The 27374-nt window shown below is 30.9% G+C and overlaps 1 protein-coding gene across 1 annotated transcript in view; it reads left to right on the top strand.

The window, feature by feature from the left end:
• Positions 1 to 25654, top strand: part of LOC131850933 (delta-1-pyrroline-5-carboxylate synthase) — a 34334-nt gene extending 8680 nt beyond the window's left edge. The window contains exons 2-10 of the mRNA XM_059201349.1: positions 12724 to 12900; positions 14662 to 14805; positions 15370 to 15477; positions 20932 to 21102; positions 21566 to 21748; positions 22214 to 22406; positions 22493 to 23497; positions 24564 to 24701; positions 25313 to 25654. Of these exons, the coding sequence (XP_059057332.1) occupies positions 12724 to 12900; positions 14662 to 14805; positions 15370 to 15477; positions 20932 to 21102; positions 21566 to 21748; positions 22214 to 22406; positions 22493 to 23497; positions 24564 to 24701; positions 25313 to 25434 (2241 nt within the window). The 3' untranslated portion in view covers positions 25435 to 25654. The remainder of the gene's footprint in view (positions 1 to 12723; positions 12901 to 14661; positions 14806 to 15369; positions 15478 to 20931; positions 21103 to 21565; positions 21749 to 22213; positions 22407 to 22492; positions 23498 to 24563; positions 24702 to 25312) is intronic.
• The last annotated feature ends 1720 nt before the right edge of the window (positions 25655 to 27374 follow it).

The raw sequence follows: 27374 nt of genomic DNA, 5'->3' as shown, positions 1-27374 counted from the left end.
TAATTTGTAGGCAGCTGTGGAATTATTAACATCCACAATCCACAGTACCGTCTCGACCAAGGTCCATTTATATCAATTACGGTCGTTCAATGCTGCATATGCAACAGCTTCTCTATTAGGATGTATTACTTGTTTACATATTAATAATGCAACAAAGTCAGGCGGCGCGTATTTGTACGCATGTCACTAAGCGTTATGTAGATCCTAGGCTAGATTTTTAGTCAAGTTAATATAGAATTTTACTTGCAAATAGCGACCCTTCTTGGGTGTACAGTGTGTGTGACATAGGTCGCGATTACGGCAATATATATACATAAATCATATGAAAAAAAATTGAGAAATTACTCTAAATACTATATTCAAATTCGTTGCATGATTTAGAAGATAAGTAAGAGCATATAAAACAGAAAAATAAAATAGCTATTTGGCTTCATACTATCTATAGATTAGGAAGAAAACACATTTTTCAAATTCTGTCGAGTCAAGAGTTTCTGGATGTATTGCTAGATGTTTATTGTAAGAAGAAAAGGGTTGTTATTGATGGGAACTGCTAATCCCAGTACTGGTAACGTCAAGTGGACCTCCTCGTGGTCTACCTGGAACCCATTGTGGTTAATTTATCACATTAGGCTAACTAAGATGACAGCTTCAATCTTGTACTATCATAATCCACTGATGCCTTGCCAACGTAGACCGTTAGTGCAGCTATCTTTTTCATTAAATAATAGAATAGAATAAAATTTAATACAATACACATCACAACACAACAATGATGATGCATAATATAAATTAGTATTAAGAAGAATATATTGTATTGGAGATAATTATTATATAAAAAAAGACAAAGGAGGGGAAATAAAAACAAATACCAAATAATAATGAATACTCAATTATTATTCCTAAACTGAGTGACAATTGATTTTAAACACTATTTGCAAGGCGAGAAACTCATTATTGAGATTTAGTCTACTCCTAAGCAAAGTTTTCACGCTTAATCAAGTGGACAGCGGAGAGAGATTAGACTACCTAGTCCTCTATTATTGTTACATACCATAAACTTTATTTCCATTTATTTTCACGTTATTTAACAACTGAAACCATTAATGACCACTATAAATTTAGCAGGAAGCACCTTTTAGAACACAAAACCACTATAACTTTCTTTCAATGGTGTGTAACGTTGCGAATAAAATAATTTTATTTATTACAGTCGGTTTCTTAAAATTTTTGTTTATTACATTATTTATTTAACGGGTTTTAACTAGATATACAAACAGAAATATACAATTAGTTAAACATATCATAAATGTATGCAAACACTTATTGTTTTAAATATATGGTTATAATATTTAAATAAACCGACGACCTCGGTGGTCTAGCGGTCAAGCACACCGCTTTACGACCCATGGTCGCGGGTTCGATTCCTCGCACGGCACAAACATTTGTATTCATGAGTATGATTGTTTGTATCGGTCTGGGTGTTTTCTATATATAATATGTATGAGTTTACAAAAAAAATATCTATGTATTTGTATCAGTTATCTAGTACCCATAACACAGCTTAACTTGGGTCTAGATGGCGCTGTGTGAATTGTCCTGAGATTAATATTATTATTATTATATAATACAAACAAGTATCAATCGTTCAAGACATAACGATTACTATCTCTACATGATTATTCCGTAAATATCATAATACAACTAACAATATCTGCTAGAATAGGAGAAAATACTTGATTAATTTTATTTATTGTCAATTCAGTGGAACTTAGCTCGTAATTTATCCTAATAACAATGTTGAGCCGATAGGAAAATTGTAGGTCCCAATGAATAGCTCTTTGATTTATTTCCAAATAGTGGAAAACAACCCGATTTGACGTAGCTCGGGTTCAATTTAGCAACCTTTTTTCCTTTTGGATTCATTCTTCCGTAACGATTAATTTCATAGAGGTAAGTAATAAAGTATATACTCGTATATCAATTCTCCTGAAAATGTTATAGGTATTTAGAATAAAATTTATTTATGGGATCAATAGAAATAAATTGGGTTTATTATTTGTCGTTTCTGAATAAATGATATATGCGTTATACATTTTAAAATAGTTCTTTAACAAAAGAAAATATCTCTGCGTAGCGAAATTGCATTTCAGTACACGGTTTTTATATTACCAGACCTAATCTTTTGGCATACACGTCATTATCTCCGAATTCGCAAAAGCCCTGGAGATTTTACGGAATCCCAGATTTCTACCTTACGTGTCTGAACCTATCGGAATTAAACGTGAGATTTATAAGCAGCCTTAGCTGTCCCCCGGGACTGGACCAGCTTTACCATTTAATTCGTTAATGTGGTTTGGCACTGTGGGTTCCTCTCGCCTCATGCAGCAGTCATGGAATAAGTAAGGGGATGGCTCGTTATTATTACGGGTATTTGTTATTGGTTAGAACAATCGTTATATTGTATAGCTATTAAATATCTATTCACGCTTCTATTCACGCTAGACAAAGAGAAATTAGTGTCGAAGTTTATCTAAAGTTTCAATATAGATGAATATATTCGCTAATTAATATTGAATTAATTAGTACTCATGACTACATTCACAATAGGCTAGTTAAGAAGCAAAGCATGTAACACCGCTATATATGGCATTTCGTTCAATGTTTTTTTATATCACAAAGGTGCTAAAAAGGTACATATAAAATCCGTAGTATTGAAAATAAACCGCTAAGGCGATTACCAAGTTACAAGAGTTGGTCTTGATAACAAAGCATTAATAAATTGTGCTGATTCAAAGTTTCCTTTTAGGGTCTTGTGGGAGCGTAAGCTAGGTGGCTTATATTAGGTTTTTTAGATTATGTCAGCATTTTACAGTCATTTAATTTCCAATCCAAACATTTATTTATATGTTTTTGTTGCTGCTACAAGTAGAAACCAAAATTATGAATTTATTTATTATTTCAATGGAAATTGAAATAGATTTTTACATATATTAATTTTAACATCCAATTGTACAATAATACTATGACATATAATAGATTTAGTCGATATATGTAGTTGATGGTCATTGTCTAGAAGAAGTTGCGGATATCGCTTAATAATATACTTTTCACTAGTTGTTACCTTCACGACTTCACAACCTCTATCTACACAAGCGATAGCTGGATGATAATAAGGGATCATAATTCCTTATTGTAGATTTGCCTCCTAATTTATTTTATATGAAAATACCGTCAAAATTTCATTAATTACCGTTCAATGATTTAGTCGTGTCGTACATTTTTACAATTACAATATTACTGTAAATAAACATAATTAAAGTAACTACGAGTCGAGTACATATATCAAACATAACATCTACAGAGGAACAATTATATATTCAAGACTCTTTGAAGAGGCATCCTACAAGCAGGCCCCATTAAATATTCTTTTCGTACCTCCCGTTACGTGTAGCTGTGTCGTTAAATAAACCTTTTTATACTTGTGTTCGTTCTTCACCATCAGCAACAATAATTGAATAAAAATAATTACATAATACGTATTCTTTGGAACATGGTATTAAAAAAATAATATCCAGGTATATTTTGCTTGTATCTGTAATTGTAAAAGCGTCATGGCTTAGTTAGTGGTTCTCTACTCGGATTTAAATCGAAAAGTAGTGCGTTTAAATTTGGCGGTAAAAAAATGTATTATTATAAAAAAAATATATATATCTACAATTGTCACAGATTTATAAATCCGAAACAAAGACGATGAATTCTAATGTAGCCATAAAAATGTGAGCATACCAAATGTTGCTTTCGCCATGGTAGATACTATTAACAATGCTCCTGATTTAGCGCAGCTGAGACTATAATGTAATCTAGTCCGTATAACGTTGTATTATTATTATTATTAAATTTATATTTTATAAATAAGTTGTAACGTTTATTTACAATTGGAATTTGATGTTAAATTTGAGAAATGACATAGTAGTAGATACTACAATAAAAACGCGATCACTTTTAGAGCTCGATAGAATTGAATACCAAAAATGGTTATAATGGCCGAAAGATATATGTAGCCTATATTTAAACCTGGTTATCCAGCTGATTTAACAGGATGAATGGTGACAAGAATCAGTTGGGTCGGGGCGACAGTTCGGAAATTCGGGTGCGGAAGCATTTAAAGGTTGAATAGTAATAATAATGGCTGCATTTGGAATTTACCGACGTGTTCCATGAATCAAAATTTTATGGACAGTATTATGTATTGAATATGTTCATGATATAAGTAACTTTATTAGGTTTGAAGGCCACGATGGCGTGGGAATTGTCCAGAGATATTATTATTAGATACTTGTAAATAAATTTTAAAATTAAAGTATCCTAAATTACTTCTTATAACATTAGATATCTCCGAGTAACAGTTCCATTAAAATAGGTTCTGCCATTTTTTACCAGCACGAATAGACAGACAAGTTATTAAAATTAATATTTTGATGTAAGCAGCCGTATATACATGCATGTGCATTAAGTGAAAATCTGTTAATTTGAAATTACAAATAGGCACTTCAATTTTATTTATTTGTATAGCTTTATATTTGCAAGATATACAAAGTCGCCTGTGTGGGAATATCAATTTCTTACTGCATGTAAATAAATCTTTATCTAGCCCAAAAAGTTGATATTACACAATTCTTTTGATGCTATTTTCTAATACAATACAGGAAGATAATATTCAGAATTCTTTATTGTTTTTTTTTATATATAATGGACTATTTTTAATGACAAATTTAAAACTTTAAAATTGAATGCAAAGTTCTTTGTTATGACGTGCGAGCCCGTAGCGAGGAGCCCTTTATTCTGTTGTTTGGAAGTTTCTTATCTTTGAAGTCCAGGGACTTTGCACTGTGCCCTAATTCTACTGATTCCCAAATGCTTCGCTTCATACAACAGTTTTATGATTTTAACTCTTATATTTGGGTTGGTTGTTATATAATTTACATAAAGCATGACATTATCTACCGTATTAGTTATATATACTAACAGTTGACGAGTTGATATCAGAAATATCATATAATCTGTTCCTAAAATACGTAGGATTACTTGTATGGAGTATATATATCGAGCTGAAAAGCAGATAGAACCCTCACGAAACTGGTTCGCTTTCATCAAAAAGCAATGTAGATACTAAAAATAATTTTATACTATTTATAAAAATAGTTTGTACGAAAGTTTTAACATAATTGTCAACTTATTAACATAGTTAATTAGATCTTAACACGAATAATTTTCTGGTAAATAAGTATTTAAGATAATTTTTACCTCTCTTGATGTTTCGACTAGGTTGCACGGATGCACTGAGTGCCATGTATCTATCATTCTACAATCTAGTGACGGTAGTTGAAAACCTGTTAGCAATTACGTACATAGACAGCGTTTTAATCTAGTTAGTTCGTGCCACTGCTTATCCAAGTCGAACCTGAGTTTTTAAGTAGAGTTAACTGTATTAATAATGTGTACTAAATACGATATTTAAAAACAATTTTCCTTTTTGTTTCTTTGAGACAGTTCTGTCTTATATAGTTTGCGATATGTTTGGTATACATCTTGTATTTTTTTTCATAACATTTAACTAGTTGATAAAATAATTCTAAAGACAGATCTCTAACAAGTCACCGTCTTATTTTATTCTCTTTTTCTCGTTATAAAATCAAAGGTTCTTGCATAAATAAAGCGACGGCGGCAAATTTAGTTCTTGTTTGCCAATCAACTCTCGGAAAACAGGACGGAAATGTTGTCTAAGTAAATTGTGTTATAACAAATACCTAACTATGAAAAGAAAATATTTTCCTATTTTATTTATAGTAAAGATACTTTAATTATAATAGATGGATATTCGCATTAGTACTGGAAGGCGCATTTCTTTGTATTAAGGAAATTCCAGTTTGACTATCGATTTACTTAAATTAGGAAAATGAACGCTTCTAAATTCAATTGTCTCAGATGGATATACATACATACACTGACTGATCTTAGACTTCGGAAAGGCAACGAAGCATGAGAGGTATTATGATCATATGTAGATGTACTATCCGTGATGCTGTTCATAATATTTTTAGGTGAACAATCCCACTGACTATTCTGTGGGCTTGTTTGCCATTAAACCACAAGTTATTTAAAAAAGAAAGCTGTGTAGTTCTTTCAAATACATTCTGATAAACATTTTTACAAACTAAATTAATTTATAACATTAATTAAATGTTGGTTCGCAGTTCTATTGATATAATTATATCTAAATGTGTTAATACACTCTCAAACCACTTATAATAAAAGTAAGAATTTCTTTACAAGGAGTTCAAGGTCGGATTATGGCGAACTGGCGGTAGTATCTACCAGCTCCAACGATCTAGTGATGGGAAAAATTTTTTTGATTGATTCTATTTATTCAATATGACTATGAAATAACGTCACTGGTGTGTTTGTAGGAACAGATTCTAGAAGGAGCAAGAAATAAAGTAGTAGCATAGAAATTTAAACTTTATATTTAAAAAGTAAATATAAATATTAAATTTGAAATAAATTTTATGATTATAACATTTTATTCCTACGGTGACATTGAGAAAATGCATTTAGCCAAGAAGAATAAGTAAGGAACTGGGCTGGTGCAATTTTGAACAAAATTAAAAAATTTAGCTTTTGATATTGTGAATTGTAACTGGTAAGTATTAGATACTTAATAAAAAATCATAAAATACGATACGATCTCACTATTAGAATTATAATACATTTACATACATTTCAAGCTGTGATTTTGTCGAAAGCAATTTAAGGTATATGATTAAAAAATTATATATTAATTGATTTCTCACTCTAGATTTATTCTTGTTATTTCGTTAATAAAATAAGACTTTAATACTTCATTAAAGATAACATTACCTGATTTTTGTTGTTTATCCAAACTTACTCTCTAATTAGTAGTAATTGCAGGCTTAAGTCTTGGCGGCCTAATTGCTCCGTGACTAGAATCTATAGAACGTGAAATTGTACGATCAATATTCATTACTTAGTATTTTGTAAATTGTTAGGTGCTGTATAATTCTTTGTTTTTTCCCGTTGTATAAGAAAAAATGAGAGTCGTCTCGTATCAACATTTAAAGAGCATGATGGAAGATCGCGGAATGTGGCAAGAGCTCCACCAACAAGAGCGTAGCTCTTAAATTATGAACGAATGAAGGAATAAGATACTATTACTGTTCTATATAAAGTTTTATTTCAATTGTAGTCACCTGTTATATTCTGACTGTCCATATACATGTATACATATATATAAAAAACGATTGCTTCAATATTTTTTTTTATTTCTTTTAGATTAATTAAACATGAGACACTAGATGTAAATCAGTACATTGAAATAGAATAATTAGTAGAATATTTTTTTAGATGTTTGATGTTCTTTGACAGTTTTGCTATATTTGCGAGGTAGCCTCGGGATCTTTTCTAGAGTTATCTTCTAAAGTCTGATTGATTCATTGAAAGTATTTAAGTGGCGAGTAGACATATCCCATTAAATTTCACTTTTATCATTATAAAGGTCAAACTACTAATTCTTTTTTTCATTTATTAATAAGGGGAAAATAGAATTATTGTTGTAAAAAATCAGTTTTGATGATCTCGGTAGTTTAGCGGTTTAAGCAAACGGTCTTTCTTTGCTCTCGAATACGATTCTCGTACGATATAAACAGGAGTTTCATTATTTTTTTATATATATTTCGTATACGTACGTATATACTTGCTGGATGTTAGTATGAATTTATTAAAAAAATGTTTCAATATCTTTATCAAGTGCCTAATATCCGTTATATAAGTTCCCTTTAGTTTGTACTAGATGGCGCTATGTTAATTTTCCTGGGTCATTATTACTATTCCGTGCTAAATTGATAAAATTCTGTATTCGAATGTTAATGCACATCACTAGTTCAAGTTCGGATTATCAATGCTGCGGCGGTGTTTTCCGGATTACCTACTTTCGGTTCGAATCCCCGTTTCCCAGGTGTACTCTCCCACGATGCCTTTAATATTTGAGTATGCAAATATTTAGTCCTAATAACGTTATCCTTTCAGATTCCGTTTTCCCTCTCCGATGTACATTAAAGAGTATTTTATATTTATGCACATTAAAGGGTATAAAGCCGACTTGTTTGATCTCATCCGATACAATAAAAAACTTTTTTGCATAAAAATATGTTATGAAAATAGAAGTTTCTGTATTACAATACATATTGTGGGTGTTAGCGAAATTTGGTTTAAAAATAGAAACAATCTTTTTTTTATTACGATGGAATAATAAAAAATGTGCGTGTATATAAAATTCTCGTGTAACAATGTTAGCTGCTATACTTCTCCGAAACGACTTAACAGATTTTAATGATTTTGACTCGGTAGATCTGAATATAGGTTGTTATCTATTTCTTATATCCCTAATTGATAAGGATGTCCAACCATTTTTTTCATATATTGAACAACATTTTTACTTTATATTTTTTATTACGTGGCATTAAAAATATTATTACACCCCCTATTTATTAATAGAGATATGAATTTACATGACAAAACATTTATCGGAACAGCTAGAGCTAGTACATTATATTACTAGTTTTGTACTCATAGTCAAACTAATAGGACATTTTGGTTACTTACACTAATAAAAATCCACATGCGAATTTAGCGAGTTTTTTATTGTTTAATTATCAATAATTAAATAATAAATCCAATAGTGTTTAGGTTTGTATTATCTATAAGTAGATAATGACTTTAAGTCTTGGCATTGATTTGGTATATTTATGATATGGTATTTAACGTGTAAAGGATTACATTAATCATTTCACTTGACATATAAATTATTATTGACTATATTACACTATCCAGAATAATAATGTATTTCTAAGACAATTCATACTAATACTATAAGTGCGAAAGTAACCTTGTCTGTCTGTCTCACGTTGAAAGTTTGTATGGAAATTCTTCATTTATTTACTTTATTCTTTGGCTTTTTGGGTCAGATAATCAAATCTTTTTTCTTTTTATGGTCAAGGTTCTACGTGGACGATATCGTCGACGATATTATACTTAATACAATAATACGAATTAGAATGAACATAATTATTCAACTTTTGAGAGCCAAATATTTGTGTTATTTAAACAGCTACAAAATACATATTTGTCACACAACCAACGTTAATTAACTGTTTAGAGTGAATAAATTTCATTTCAGTTAATATTGTTTACTAAATTTCCTCTATTCAACATCATGTATTTCTATGGAGTAATAAATTTCTAATTTTGGCTTCTACAGAATTAACGGTAAGCTGCCATACTACAACATATGGTTAAATCTTTGTATACTTAAATTAATTATTCAATTCAGAGTTCTGATTTTTTATTTAAGTTTAGTTAACGATGTACCTGATAAAAAGTAAGTACTAGTTTTTATATGGTCTGCTGCATATGGGCAATTTAGGAGCTAAATCAATTTATATTAATATTATAATAATATACTTCTATTTTATGTCATTCGCGTTTCATTGCTCCTGCTTTGTCTCTGTATTGAAGAAATAAAAATATAACTGTATTTACTGAAAAAACAAAACATAAAATAAAATGTATTTTTAACATATAATTAGAACAGTTTTACGTTATTACTATTCCTTTTCAGAAATAATGACTAAAAATGAAATTTTTAAACTTAATTACAAAGCAAGATATAAAAACCAAGCCGTCGCAGGCTAGGTTATACGTGACGACAATTTGGCTTAAATTTTGGAGCTTTGTACTTTAATTAAAAATCTAGATTTTTGCCTGAAATAATTTCACTTTTTACTGGCTAGTAACAAATTACTTTGGCCACTAGCGTTTGACTTTTAAATTGTAAGAATAAAAATTAATTACAAATTTAATCGTGAGACTCCTCTAGATTTGTAATTAATGTTTATGATTATGTATTAAAACACTTGTATTTGTGTAGTGGGGTAAGTCTACCCACTTCAGATTGTGCGTTCACTCTACAGACAAAACACTATGATCTACTATATATGATATTCAATATAGCGATTATGCCAGATATATTCAGGATTAAAACTTTAAAAATAAATTAAAATTAAATTTGATTCGCTATATTGACTGATTTCTCAGGTTTAAATTAATTTGTTCAGTTTAAAGTAGTCTAGATAACGAAGGAGTAATATTAGACAATTCAGCACTAAAGTCTTCACTGGCAACTAAGTATATTAGATACATTTAAGAAAAGAGAACTAATACATTGTATTTATACTACCTACGTATTTTCTTGGATGTAGAATTTTGTGAATTGTGTAGTTACCTTCTTATTCATTTTTACGTCTGTTATGCGTTTGATTCCTTGATAAGGCATGAAGTGTGAAGATATTATATAAGATATTACATTCTATTACACCAATATTATTGTTTCGTTTGAGATCCCAAATTTGATAGCAGACTTTATAAAAAATATAAAATATATGTAAAAAAACAGTAAATAAACTCTCTATTTAAAACAACACTGTTTATTTAATAAGATATCAAAGCGTAAAACATTGTTTTGATTTTATTTGTAGGAATACATATATTTATTTTGGATACAAATTCTTGTGTGTAATATCGTATCTATAATGATTTCTTCAAGATTTAAATAATTTCGATTTTATTTAAAGACAAAGATTTAGTTATTCTGTATTGCTGAAATTATCGTATTGTGGTATTATTTTGTATTTTTTATGTGACCTCACATGTTCTAATATATTTACTACTTGCTGTGCCCGCGACTTTATCCGCGTAGAATAGTGATCAAATAAAGATAAAATATTTATTAATCTAACCATAAAAATTCAAAGTAACAATGGTCTCATCGTTCTATCTTCAAAAATTACGAAATCCTGTACAAACTTTCATCGCCTATTAAAAATAAAGTTCTTACAAACTTTGAACGTCATTTTTATTTATACATAGATTATCTGTGTACAGTAGTACGATTCAGTAGTTTTGTCGTGAATGTGCGACAACAGACAGACAGAGTTATTTTGCATTTATAATATAAGTAATTCTTTTCGTAAAGATTTAAGGATAAGAGTTCCGTAAGGATTTACAAACATTATGCCATCAGCATCATTCCTTTAGACAATGGTATTTATCTTAATGTCTCCATCTGCCACGTTCCGTCTATATGTTCCTATTTTAAGAAATATGTCAATCACTTTGGTTCACTGTCGAATCTCGTCGTTCCGAATTTAATCCCGTAAAACACTGAGGCATAACTCTTTCCATCAATCACTGAGTGACTTTCAACTCGTGGCCTAGTTTAAGTAAAACCGTTAAAGTACCTACACAGCGAAATACTGCAACTCAAAAAAAGCCCATAAAATGCTAAAGTGTTTGTTGCGTGCGAAAATTTACGCACGTTGCGAATTGGATTAGTTTTACTGATAGCATTGTTGAGCAGATAGTAATTTGACAGGATAGATAAGGTAACTACAGGTACAGTGCTATGGTATACGACTAGAACTAATAAAAACTTGAAACTTAGAGTCAAATAAAAAGAGTATAAGTATAGGACGGAAGGAAAAAGGTATTCACTTACTTCATTCCGCAATGTTTTGTAGTTGTATTAAAGTACGTGATGCTCTCCATATCGTCTTCTTAGAATTAGTAGTCATATTTTATGATAATTTTTATATTCCTTACTTTAGAAGAGATTGATACATGCTTTCATTTCCTATTCAACCTCCTTCCAAATAATTTTATGAGTATATTTTTGATAAAATCTACATTATATTATTATTATCATAAAATTCACGTAAAATTTTATTAAGAATTGTTCAATCATTTAGTTATGAAAAGGTAACAGACAAAGGTACACTTTCAGATTCGTAATATTAGTATGGACATCTGCTGTATGCTTGATTTGAATCTAATTTCGCGAGCAGACCCATCACCAGTTTTGGAATTGATTTAGTTTTCCATTACTGGAGTGGTTACTGGTATCATTCTTAATTGATCCAACGTTTCGGCGTGGGCAGATTTGAGTAGGCTTTGGTAAATCTTGTAAATTAGAAAACTAGGCCCTCTGATCTAACTTCAGGAGGATCACCAGAAAGTTGCTTCGGAAACTATCATGGTTAATTCCGGGACAACTATTCATAATCTATACTTATTATGGTTATTTATTATAATTAAAATTCTATGCTATAATTAAACTTAATATGCTGAAATACATTATAGGTAGTGACATTACAATTTATATTTAGATAATTAAATACACAATGCCACTACTAAGGTTTTATTATATTAAAAATAGTACTGATTTTCCCACACTTCAGAAATACAGAATTCTATTATTAAGCGTAAAATATCTCCTAAACGAAATGTTTATAGTTTGTAGATGCTCAGCTTTAAGCACGATTTTCTCAATATTTTCCACTTGCTGTGGATATAAATTTTGCGGCAGAATACACCTACGGTTCTACGGCTATGCAACTGATAATATGATAATAGTACCCCTATTATCATATTATATATTATAGGATAGTCTCATGAAGACTTGATATTCGTAGTGATGTTCATACAGGCGACGGTTGCCACTTGCCATCAAATGTTCTGTCAGCTTGTATGTCATTCCATTTACAAAAAAATATTAAAAAGTATATTTATTTTTAACATTCCATATATTTTCAGGGTACGGGTGTCGATAAGCGATCGCTGGCGAGTGCTGAAAGAAGACAGAAAACCTTCACTGACAGGTCTCAACTGAAGTTCGCTAGAAGACTTGTCGTGAAGCTTGGCAGTGCCGTCATCACCAGGGAAGATGGAAATGGGCTGGCTTTAGGGCGTCTGGCGTCTATTGTTGAACAGGTACTGCACCAAGTAATCCTAGAAAATATAATATTGATTGATCTGACATCATCTTAGATAATGATTATAATGACTTATGTAGTTTTTACAGTATTTTATAACACTAGCTATAATCTGCGGCACTGCTTGCGTGAAATACAGTGCATGTTACCTACTGATTCCATAGCTTTTAAATGGTGAAAAAATGTTCAATTCGGTTAAATATTTTTTAGTTTAATCGTTACAAACAGATAATTTTTTCCGCTTATAAAATAAATAAGGATCTATATCTAACTTACTAATTAAGAAATTTCTTCAACTTAATCTTTTCTATAGAATAGTAATCCTATCCTATTTCACATTATTCTAGTTAGTAATTAGTGCTTGAACTCAGTTGTTATTGTTCTAATTAGTAGTAATTAGATAGTTTGTATGCTACATCAATTAATAGAAATAGCAATTATCTATCATAAGGGAATAGGAAGGAGAAACTATTACCCCTATAACGATGAGGTCATCCCTATTAATTCCTATAATTACATGTTGCAAAATTATCCGTATTAATTTTTAAATAATTTTTATTAATGTTTCTATATCATGTCTTTTTTCTTGTAAATTTCTAATGCTTGATAAATCTATTTGAGTATTTCTTATACAATTGTACACATATAAGTGAGTTATTTTAACATGATTAAAGAGCTCCATATATAAACTGATATAATTGTAAACAACCATTAAAAAGCAACGGTGAATTTTAAACAATATCTAATTCTTTAACGTTTTATCTTAACTTTAGCTTTTCAAAATAAAATAATTCGCGAGTGCAGTTCTAGATGGGTAGCATTGTCACCTATCGTTGTTGTTGATAACATGAAATAAAAACTTGACATGTCCACGTTTCTGATGAATATTTAGATTAAACATCACAATAAAAACAATAAATAAATCTTTGCTAATGCACGTCATGAACTTCGAGATGTCTTCAAAGATCAGATTGATTGTATTGGCTACCACCCATTTTTACATTAGGCACTTTCCCAGCTGCCTTAATCACTTTCGAAGCTCTTACTTCATTGTCTGTCGTCTGTATCGTTTCATTGAAATCCGCTGCCATTAATTTTCAATTCACTTTGAAAACACATTTCCATTTTGTCAATGATTTGTCGAAATGACACTTCAAAATGTACTTTCATTCATTATCTCAGAAACGAACAATTCGTTTCTGTACAGAAGGTTGTAATTTAACACAATTAGCTAATAGGAAGTTTTTAATTGAATTTTCACTGTCTGTTCCTTTACACTTAATGTAATTGTCTGTACATAAAAATATTTACAACGATTTAAGATTTTTACAACGATGCATCTGTAACTAAGAGCATTTTATATACTTTTTAGTTTCGTAGTAGTTGGTTCGTTGGAGATTTAGTACATGTTTAGTAATTTGTAGTTCGTTTGTCCACGAATTTGCTATCGGGAACTTCAGTGATATGTCATGTTCACTTGCAATCAGTCCCCCCTAGAAACCATCGTCGTAAATTCCTGGTGAACTCGCTGTGACAACCTAACTATACGGACTCATATCATCATCCACTGCACTCATATGCATTCTCAGATGCCTGTGCTATAGGTATATATGTATAGGTGAAGTACCACTCCATTATCACCCATTAAAATGCGAGAGTGGTTCTTCAAAACATAAGATAGACGATCTACTTAGACTGATAGTAAATACTTTTGATAACGTTAAGTAAATATGATTTTTATTAAATTATATGTTTTTAGGTTGCCGAGTGCCACCATGAAGGTCGGGAGTGTATCATGGTAACAAGTGGAGCAGTGGCGTTTGGAAGACAAAAGCTTACTCAGGAACTGTTGATGTCCTTATCTATGAGAGAGACGTTGTCACCTAGTGATCATACTAGAGAGGTAACTATAACTTTTTGTATCTTTTTGTATATTATACTTTTTAAATGCTATATTTATGTAATTGATTTATAATGCATACAGCATCATTGGTATACATATGTTAACTGTACATCTTCGAACATTGAGTAAATTTGTAGATAAAATTACTATATATGCAATTAGGATGAAAGTGAGTCTTATATAGTTACAGTATTATCCTTGAAATATAAGATAACCCATCTTATATACAATTATTTACATGAAAGAATGAAATAAAGAGTAAATAACTGAGAGGTTTTAAAGCGAATTGATATTATGAATATTTATAAATTGAGTAATTGCAATGTTCAGCATACATTAAAATTACTGAATCTATCGGTTTTAATTTATATTAAGTATATTGTAGTATTTATTTCCAATTATAATAATTATTTATAGAACGCCTTTATTATTTAGAAATTAATATCCAAGATGTTTTTGTCTTGAATCTTAACTCGCCCTGATAGAATAAAAATAAAAAAATAATATGAAAGTTTATAGTGAGGGTATCACTTAATGAATTGATATTCGATTTTTATTATATAGGATGCAGGCAGTATCTTGGACCCGAGAGCTGCGGCAGCAGTAGGCCAGTCTGAGCTCATGTCAATGTACGACGCTATGTTCTCGCAGTACAACGTCAAGATAGCACAGGTATGAATTATTTTAACTAGCTTAGCGACATCACAAAATAGAAGATACCAATTGATTGTATTTTCTTGCTTTTATGTCACTTTCGACAAGAGTAAAACGATTTCAGTGATTTGTTTATTAAATTGACAGGTTCGTACTAACATTAAATGATAATTAAAAAAAATATATTACAAGAAAACTACAAGAACATCTAAATTTGATCATAAAAACGCCTAAAAATTCAAAGATAAAGGTTTATAATTATTTTAAGATTAAGTTCAACAAAACCTTGCAAAATATTTTATGTAAGATTATTTTAGTGTACAATTATTTGTAATTGATTATTTATTTATAGGTAAAGATAGTACGTAAATATAATTTGTTATCTGTTGTTATGGTCTGGTGTGTTTATTGTTTGGTGATTGATTAGATTAAAGAGTAAAAAAATATTATTCAGTTTATTAAAAAATCCTATTTGTTTTGATTCTATAGACAAACATATTGTATCCAAACTTTATTTGATAACATTATTTAATCAATTGTACATAAAAAGGGCTTGTAGATTGTAATACGTTTATTTTTATGAATATTCTCAAAAAGTATGTTTGATATGTTTTTGCATTTGAAATAAATTTAATATTCCGCGATGTGTCTCCTCCAATTTGCATAAAAAATAATAAAAACACGTAAACTTGCACATCTGAAATGCTAATTTTCTGCATAAATGCGGTCAGAACATAGGTATTAGGACGATCCCTGTTTTATATTGCGGGTTTGAATTCTAAGCGTGAAATCTAAGTAGGTACACGTATAATTGAAAGTAAAACTAATTTAAAATCGATTTCATCGATATAAATATTTTTCATAATATAATCGTGTATTTTGTGTACTGATTCGGATTAAATTTTATAAAAATATTTTTTATATTAACCTGGTTTACAAATTTGAGAATTTTAAGGTATAAAGCTATATAGGTGAGCCATAACTATAATAAGATAGATATGACTGGGGTTTCGTTACACACAAATTATTATATTTAATCGTTTTAGGTTGTTTAATTTTATAATTTTTTATCACGATTGTTTACTTAATATACAAAGAAAGATTTTCTGTTAATATTAAATCACTTAATTTGATCAAAATCAAGAGGAAATTAGTTACCTGATTACTGTATTTAAGATTTTATTAAATGATAAAATAAAAATGGTTCTAAAGAGGAATCAGTTTAATATCCTGCTACATGAGTTAAAAAAGTATTTCGGTCCATTAACGAATGTAAACTTTATGCTCTCAATTAAAATGGAACATAAAATTTAACAAAAGAGTAATGAATAAGCATATTTTAATCCATCCCTTGTGTAAGGGAATGTCAATTTCATTCGAAATCGGTTTACGAAAAAGGTTAAAGCAAATTTGTAACGCGACCTCTCGGTTTCAACTGTACTTAATTTTCTTGGGAAATTTAGAGCGCTGTTCAAAATTAAGGAACCTTTTGTTTTAGAATGAAAATATAATTTAATGAAATATAATAATACTTACAGTGAAATGTCATTTATCATTTTCGAGTCGAGTGAGTTTTTAGTGAGATTGTTAGGTGTATAGTTAAAATTAAATTTGCTACTTAAAAGTAACAAATATATATATGTAATATTTGTTACTTTTTCATACCTAAACGGCCGAACGGATCTTATCGATATTTGTCGTGATGTGCATTCTAGTAATCGTACCGTGTAATTTATCTCAGAAAATCTAACGAAGATACCAAAAACAGCTAGTACGATGTATCTAACATGAAAAGACTGTCCTCTCCGAAACGATTTACATACCTCACAAACCTACAATGGAGTCAATAAGACTCAGCATACCACAGTCACATTATATTAAAATAAATAGCGTTAATCCGTTCAGTTGTAAATATGTAATAAACATACAGAGATAAAGACTGACATTAATAATATTATATGGACTAATTAGATTATTAATTAAAATTCGCTCCATTTATCACCGTCAGTTCGGATAATTAAATATTCACTTCACTATTAATGCTGACAGTCCAATATGATATAAGTTTAATAAATAATAAGGTTTTGACCCAATTGACTGGTATTTTGCCATTTATTTGTATGTGATGTCGTTATGTTCATGAAATATTGACGTACTGCTGTACGAGTATGTCGCAGTCAAATTATAGAATACGCCGCATTTAATAACGACCAGCTGTATTAAAAGAATTCAGCTGTTTTCAATTGATCACCAAAATGAAGTTCTCAATTCGACAGTAATTCGTGTGAATGTTATTTTTCAAAATGCAGTGTTACAGTTATACGATAATAGGATCTATTTTCGCCAATTAAAAATTGCATTGATTGCATATTACGTAGATGTAACATTTATTAATCTCTGTGGAAGTAGGTGCTACATGATAGTTTGGATATGGTGATAATGCCAGGGTCAACAACGCGTATGTGGTCTGTCGTTTCAGGCGTCCAAAGGCTGAGGTAACAGTTAACCATCAGATGGGCCGTATTTTTGTTTGCCACTATCGTAGTATATAAAAAAATATTATAAAACCGACTATAAAACGGTTCCGTAGTCTGTAGTCTTATTCAATAATAAGACTACAAATTACAGAACCATTTTATAGTCAGTTTTTTTATAAAGATAAATAGAAATACAAGATTAATACTATGAGAACGGATTTATTACAAATTTTGTACAATACAAAGCCAGAACAGATTTAAATACAAATTTAAAATAATGAATGATTATACAACATTTAGCTGTTTTAATAATAGAGCTAAGCGTAATGTTATTTACCAAATTTATCAAATTATCTGCGACATATAATTCGCATGCTGAATGTTTATTATTCAGAGCGCGAACAGCACGTTCTTGCGTCTTAGATGCCGCAATAAAGACGTTTATAATACGGGTACATGAACGATATTAAGTACACGTTAAAATAAAGAACGAGATAGAGTAAAAACATGCCTGTACATTATATTTTGGCAGTATTTTTAACCGACTTCAAAAAATCGTAGTGTCAAAATAAGACTGTGTTTGTTAGAGAGAACGTGTTCTAGAGAGGTGATACGGCAAACGTACTCATAATGTAGGATGCCCTGCAGTTAGGTGGAGCGACGTCATGCATAATGTTGCGGTAAATTAGTAGGTAAGGGCCGATAATAATAATCACCTTTATTTGTCTCAAACAAAAACTAATACAATTGCTGCTTATAATGAAATTTAAAAGTAATTAACGAGACAAAACGGTCTATAACTCAGAGGGGGCAGTGAGTCCACCCTCTCTGCCATTCTGTTATAGCCTTTATTAGTAAATTAATATAATACAAATAAATAAAATTAATACAATGACAGATCGACGACGAAGATAGCACTTAAGTTCTAAACTACTATTAACAAAGTAAACATAAAAATTGATAATAATCGTGCCGAGTGGTATGCTTTTTGAGATACATTTATCCAGCAGTAAACTGCTATCGCTTATTGATAATAATGTTGTTAATATATATGTAATTTCTTTATTCTTCATACTAAACAACTTTTATATAGTAGATAGTTCTTGTTGTTGATAGGTAGTGGTTCAAAGGTATGTCTTAAATGGTTAGAACAAATAATTCATCGATTTTTTACATATAATGTAGTGTATATTTGCATAATAGAATAGAATTCTATTCTATTCTATTCCAGCAATAAGATTACCGTATGTATACGATCTCATACAGTATGTTAAAATTAGGTTTCTTATAAGATAAATCTTAATTTAAAACACTAATGTTATTGCTTCCGGTAGACACGGAATCCTTTGCAAAGTTATTTATTACGGACCGAAAGCTTTGCTTAAACGTTCAACTAAAGTAATAATATGTTAGTAATTTAACTTTGCGAAACACTCTCCTAATTCAATAGAAGTTGTTTGCTTTTCAGAATTAGAACTGACTTGTTGTACCTAGGCCATTATTTATGCTGGTCATTATGAATTAAAATTAGGAAGTCCAACGCTCAGGTAGATAGGTAACGAAAATATAAGAAAAGAGTATTACATTTATTATTTTTACTGTGAGGAATTTAGTAGCAATAAGTAAGGCCTTTTGTATGTATCAGAGTGCTGGCCCGTAAAGGCGACGGATGAAAGACGACTGCATGCAACTGAAATGAGAATGTTGAGGTGGATGTGTGGTGTGACAAGAATGGGTAAGATAAAGAATGAATACATTAGAGGAAGTATGAAAGTGGCACCAGTGTCAGAGAGGTTGAAGAGTAATCGTCTATCATGGTATGGACATGTAATGCGTAGGAACGAGGATAATATTTTAAGAAAGGTGTTACAAATGAATGTGGATGGTTATAAGGGCAGAGGAAGGCCGAAAAAGAGATGGATGGACTGTGTGAAAGATGATATGGTAAGAAAGGAAGTAAATAACGCGATGACTGCGAACAGGGATGAATGGAAGCGAAAAACATATTACGCCGACCCCAAATAAATGGGATAAGGAAGAAGCAGATGATGAAGTAAGTCCTTTAAAACTACAATTAAAATAGCATTTATATTGCTATGTTTAAATGGGAATAAGTAATTTAATAGCACATATTATATAGCTAGAAAATCGCGCCAACTACGCACAGGAATAATTATATATAATTATCTTTTTTTAAAAAACAAATATGACTTATATTAATTTCTGATAATGTAAATTATAATAGGTACAAGAATTCTTTATTCCTCAAGAATTAAAATTTAAACCTTATCTTTCGTCTCAAGGTAAGCAGAGCTTGTGTTAAGGGTTCTGGACGACAGATATAAATACTTAGATATTTTTTACATACACATAATATATATAGAACATATACAATACCCAGATCCATACAAACAATCATACTCATGAAGAATATAAATGTTTGAACCATGCGAGGAAATGAACCCGCGACTATCGGAAACAAAACGGTGTGCCAGGGGACTGAGGTCGTCAAATAGTATTTATTCACAATAAATTAGAATTGAGTACCATAGGAAATAAAATAAGATATACTATAATTTCCTCTTTTTTTTGAAGACACTTAATACATAAGATACATAATTGTTGTCACATGCTGCATATGTTAATTTTTATATTTGTTGTAATTCATTTTACTATAACATACAATCACGGAACCCTTCTGAAACTTTAGGGATTATTGCAAAGTAATTTTCCATCCCACCTGTCTAATCTGTCATTATTAATTATATAAGTTCGTATTCATTTTTTAAAAAATGAAATTTGCAAATTGATGGATGTAAATTCGATGTTATGGAATCTCGTAACAATTATTACTTGTTGAAATACACTTTATTATAACGTGCAAAAATATATCCCACCGATTTTTATATAAAATAATTATAATCCCCCCATACCTACGATGGTAATGCCTACTTGTATTATTATAAATTACATTAGTATTATGGCTTTTTAACAGGTACTAGTAACTAAACCAGACTTCTACAACGAAGAGACCAGGAAGAATTTGTTCTGCACGTTATCAGAGTTGATATCATTGAACATCGTGCCAATTGTCAACACAAATGATGCTGTGAGCCCACCTATGTATATTCACGATGACACCGTGGTGCCGGGAACCGGGAAGAAGGTAAGATTGTATTTTTTTGTACCAGCTTCGACCTTTCATGCTACGTGACTTTGATTTATTAGATAAATAAGCTACATGTAAAATTTTATGATGATTAGTTGAGTCGTTAAGGCGGGAAAGCATAATAAATATATAAACTCATTCCTGCATTTATTATATTAGGACAAACCATAAACAAACAGTCATATATTTCAAGTTTATCTAAAATGGCTCGAAGTCGAGAAAAGCATGGCCGTAGAAAATGGACATTATAATTCACAGGTAAATGTAATTTGTATGCGTCCAGCTTAAATAAGCGTGATTTGTTAACAAACGCATATACATATATTTTTCATTTAGAAATCTTTCGCAAGCTTTTTCTAAAGTTTAAATTAATGTTTATTGTACTTTAAATGTTAAATTAGGTCTTTGTTTTTAATTTTACCTTTGTTTTAAAAAGTACCAAACATTTTGTTTTTCTCAGGGTATTGGCATTAAGGATAACGACAGTCTTTCCGCACTGCTAGCTGCAGAGATTCAGTCAGATTTACTAATTATGATGTCGGACGTCGATGGTATATACAACAAGCCGCCTTGGGAGGATGGTGCTAGGATGATGCACACCTACACATCAAAGGAACAAGTGCAGTTCGGTCAGAAATCGAAGGTGAGCATAAAGTATTTCATTTCATGAAATTGGAATCGACTTTCAATCGCGTAGGTCGTCAGCTTGACTCACACAGGCCTGATGGAATTTGGTAACCTTTGCCATATACATAGAAAGAAAACCACTCAGTCCTACAATTGAGTGTTATTTATAATGAAGTATTTATTTCCAATACATGTATCATTTTCAAACCATATAGTAGTGTAGATGCGAGAAAATTAATTCCGTTGTATCCGAAGACTACAATTACGTAGAAACTATTACTTAATATGTAGGAGACAGGTAATCAGCTCTCATAATATCAGATGACTCAAAGTAAGCTTTGAGCAGGCGTTTAAATAGTTATTTGAATGTATCATATAGACTGGAATACGAGTTTCTAATTAGTAATGTATCCGCTTTTCTTAGAATCATTTGTCGGTATACAAATAATTAAATTGAATTAACTCAAAATTATTTATTCAGGTTGGCACTGGAGGAATGGATTCTAAAGTAAATGCAGCCACTTGGGCTATGGCTCGAGGTGTGAGTGTTGTCATTTGCAACGGCATGCAAGAAAAAGCAATCAAAACTATTATCAGTGGTAGAAAAGTAGGAACTTTCTTTACTGATCATGTAACTAGCTCTTCTACATCTGTCGATGTTATGGCTGAAAGTGGTGAGTAATTAAAATTATTATCCTATAACATTTTACTTCTACATAAAAATGGAACAATGGAAATTAAATTTAATGTAAATTTTCAGCACGTCTGGGAAGTCGTGCTCTTCAACAGCTGACCCCAGCGGAAAGAGCTTCAGCCATTCATTCTCTAGCTGATTTGTTAGTCAATAAACAAGATGTCATTCTAGAAGCCAATTCAAAGGATCTTGACGTAGCTGCCAAGGAAGGTCTTGCTAAGCCTCTATTAAACAGATTAGCACTAAGTGAAGGAAAATTGAAGACCTTGTCTATAGGATTAAAACAAATAGCTGATTCTAGTTACGAGAACGTAGGAAGAGTTTTAAGAAAGACGAGATTGGCAGAGAACTTAACACTAAGACAAGTGACAGTTCCTATTGGAGTATTGTTAGTCATATTTGAGTCCAGACCTGATTCTTTACCACAAGTGGCTGCTCTTGCTATGGCATCAGCTAATGGGCTTTTGCTAAAAGGCGGCAAAGAAGCTGCTCATTCAAACAAAGCACTAATGGATTTAGTGAAAGAATCTCTTAAAACAGTTGGTGCTGACGACGCTATATCTCTAGTTTCAACTCGGGAGGAAATTAGTGATTTGTTATCCATGGAGAAACATATTGACTTGATTATTCCACGTGGATCTTCTGATCTCGTCAGGAATATTCAAAAGCAATCTCAGCATATACCTGTTCTCGGTCATGCTGAAGGCATTTGCCATGTTTACTTAGACAAAGATGCCGATCCTACAAAGGCTTTGAAGATTGTTCGTGATGCTAAATGTGATTATCCAGCCGCCTGTAATGCTATGGAAACACTTCTTATCCATGAAGACCATGTTAACAGCTCTCTATTTACTGATATATGCAATGTACTCAAGAATGAAGGTGTTATAGTACATGCTGGTCCAAAATTATCGAGCCAGTTGACTTTCGGCCCTCCACCTGCGAAATCAATGCGACATGAATATGGCGCACTAGAATGCAGTATTGAAGTAGTAAAAGATTTAAATGAAGCTGTCGATCACATTCATAAGTTTGGAAGTTCGCATACGGACGTAATCATCACTGAAAATGGTAATTATTAATTTGTATTTGGTTATAGAGTAATGTAGTTCTTTATAGTAGTGGTAACATAAGATAAAACAAAATATAACAGCAAACAAGGAAGTCATTAATGTAACAGTTATCAAACAGATATGAAATTTATTTCAAGGCAAACAATGTAGCGGGGCACGACTGATTGTTGTTTGTTTTGGTATATATTTGTAGATTTCAGTATAAGCCTTGAACTGTAATTATATGATACGCTGAACAAACAACAGGACTAGGTAGTCATATTATTATCGTTATTTCGTCCATCTGTGTAGTGCTGTAGGTTTTAAAATTTAAAATTTGTTGATTTTTGATAAAAACAAATAATATATAACGATTTAGAGCATACAATTATCATCAAGGCTTTTTTAAAAAGTCGTCCGGATACCTGAGTCTGACCTATTTCAGCTGCTAAGAAGTTTGCTTTGTAACATGTGTTTTGAAGTACATATAAGGTGGTAAAATTACAGGATATTAGCAATGATATGATCTCTATCTATGGAATGGTTATGCATGAGTACTATCACAATTGCCACATGATAGCGTGATTATGCTTAATTCATGTATGTACACCACGGTTACTATTAGGTGAGCCTTATTTGATATTCTAATCACTATAATATTGTGAATATTATAAATAACTCTTGATTAAAGTATCTGTAATGATACTGTTCATTATTTTATGGATTAAGTATGCTAATTGAAAAATCTCTTCACAATCAGAGTATTATTTAATAATGTCCAATTTTATTACAATGTTAATATCGTTGCATGTGAAATATTGATTGCTGGCTTATTATAATGAGTACTGTATTCTGGTTGGAAGGACTAATTTTTATATTTGAAGTGGACGCCAGTTAGTTGCTATCAATCGCAACTATAATACTATATTAACTATGTAGATTGGTGGGTTATATCCTTATAAATAATAAGATATATATATATATATATATATATATAATTTGCATATCCATTACAGGTCTGCAATTATGTATTTATTTATAATTTACATGTAATAGTGTCTATAAATTTATAAAAATATTTGCAGAAAGTACAGCAAAACAGTTCTTGAGCACCGTGGACAGCGCGTGTGTATTCCACAACGTGTCCTCACGTTTCGCCGACGGTTTCCGCTTCGGTCTTGGCGCTGAGGTCGGCATCTCTACAGCCAGGATTCATGCTAGAGGTAAAATATTTTATTTAAATAATAAATAAATATCTTTACATAAAACAAAGTGCCAGCCGCTATCTGTATCCTTAAAGCTATGCAACGGATTTAACGCAGTATTCAGCAGTAGATGGAGTGGTTAAAGAAGAAGGATTATATGAAAAATACATAATAAAAATAATCGAGAGACTTGGCATGTCCCGTCCTCGCTACTAGTCAGCTTAAACTGCGAAAAAGAGAATATAATAATAATAAGGCCCGTAAGTGTGGTAAAAAACCAGCAAAAGCTGAGATAATGCGACAATAGTGAAAATAATAATAATCTCAGGACAATTCACACAGCGCCGTCTAGATCCAAGTTAAGCTAGCTTTACTTAGACCCATAACGCAAGCTTTAGCTAGCTAAAGCTTGCGTTATGGGTACTAGATAACTAATACAAATACATAGATAATTTTTTTTTCGTAAATACATTCATATTATATATGGAAAATATCCAGACCGACACAAACAATCATACTGATGAATACAAATCTTTATGCCGTGCGTAATCTATAGGTCGTTATAGTGTATGTACATATTGTGGTATGTTATGCGAGCAAAGTTTCAATAAAATTTGTAAATGTTCTAGGTCCTGTCGGCGTGGAAGGCCTTCTCACCACCAAATGGATATTAGAAGGCACCGACCACACCGCAGCCGAGTTCAACGAAGGCAGAAGGACGTGGCTACACGAAAACTTGCCTGTAAATTGACTATACAATAGAGGATATCGAGGATTATTGATTAAATTGAAAAATATTTTTATAAGAAATCGTTAAACTACTATTAAACATTATTAATATGTATTTTTATACCTGAGACTCACGCATGTACAGTATCGTAATAAATATTTTAATTGTTTTGTACATATTATATGCGATTTTTGTTTTATATATTGAAAGTTGTATTAATATAATTTATATGTTGAACTAATTGTTGTTTATTATTATATTATACAATTGTTTTGTATTGAATCTCTTATCACAATAATATGGACTAAAAATAAAAAATATAGACAATAATTTACAACACAGAATCTGTGGAGCAGAATTTACCATAAATACTGGAAATATGGTTTCCAGCATTGTATAAGATATTAAGCTTAAATAATTATTAACCCAATGTTTGCATGTTAATAGAAATTATTCTGAATATATATTTTTATGGATTGCCAAACTAGCTGATGGCCCATCTAAGAGAAGTGGTAACACTTGCCTATATACATGAACAGTACTACGGATATCACGTTATCATATCACACATGCGTTGCTATTTCGGAGGGCTTAAAAGTCATATACGCAGCATCCAGAAATTCCTCTACAATATCCTTCAATATAAATACAGCCTACAAATCAAGCTGTTTATTAACTAAACAAGGTAAGTCAGAGATATTCACGCAGAATTTAATAGAATTGAAAATTGTTTATTCAAATAAACTTTCATTTAAGCACTTTTGAATAGTCATTACTTATTTTTTTAATCTTCCGCTCGTTCGGAAAGCTGTCTCGTCACAAGAAGAACGAGCAAGAAACTGCGTGTTGCCCTTTTAAATAATTTAGTTGTAACTTTACATTTTTAAATTGAAATATGTGCGCAGACGACTTTGTACAAAGTTTACGTCGGGGGAAATAAATAGTTGGCACATACTCATATTATCATGGTCTAGCAATTTAGCACAGCACTTTACTTCGCGGTCGCAGGTTTGATTCCTTGCATGTTACAAACATTCATATTCATGGCTATGATTGTTTGTATCGTTCTAGGTATTTCTATGCACATATATTTCCAAAAAATATATCTATGTATTTATTTCTAAATATATATTATATATAAACCTTCCTCTTGAATCACTCTATTCGTAGTAGTTTTAAAGATTTAATTAGAATTATTTAATAGAAACGGACAGACAGCAACAGCGACTTTGCTTTATACTATGTAATAATAATGATTATGTTATATTATATTATATTATATTATGACAGAATACAATCCGTTCATCACAAACACTACGAACTTGGAAGATATAAAAACCCACTCTCTTGAGTAAAGATGGAGAATTGTGAGCTCTCAGTCCTCGAGACAGCCACCTCATATCACCATTACAGAAATTGCTTTATGCACTTATTGCACTCTCCGTGAATGTTCATCATATATAACAAAAGTATGGACGTATTATTCTATTATTCGACAGTACTTGATTCAGTTTCAATCCAATTTCACTTTCGGAATTAAATTGACCAAATCATAATCTAATCCGAAATTACAAGTGTTTGTTATTTAAATTCTTTAACTTATTTTCGATTAGATAAATCAGGTTAGATAAAAATAACAACTTAAGACAATTTACACAGCCTCAATCTAAGCAGAGCATGTATTATGAGTACTAAATAAGTGACTGAAATAATAAAAAAAATTGTTTTGTAATACATAGAAGACACCGAGACTACAAGCAATCATACGCATACTCATGAATGCACATTTATTTTATTCGTGAGGAATCGAAAGCGCGACCATCGGATGTAAGACTGTATGCTATGCTGCTAGACCTTAAATTGCGTAGATTTATTTACTGTAGAACTAAAAAAAGTATTAGTTAACAAAACTGTTTAAGTAAATGCATATATTTTGTATTTATTAAGAGAAAATACATTTT

Source organism: Achroia grisella, unplaced genomic scaffold (assembly GCF_030625045.1).
Source record: "Achroia grisella isolate CSIRO2021 unplaced genomic scaffold, CSIRO_AGI_Agris_v1 utg780, whole genome shotgun sequence".
NCBI classification, from domain to species: domain Eukaryota; kingdom Metazoa; phylum Arthropoda; class Insecta; order Lepidoptera; family Pyralidae; genus Achroia; species Achroia grisella.
Note: the sequence above shows the minus strand (reverse complement) of the source record. Positions and strands in the feature narration are given on the sequence as shown.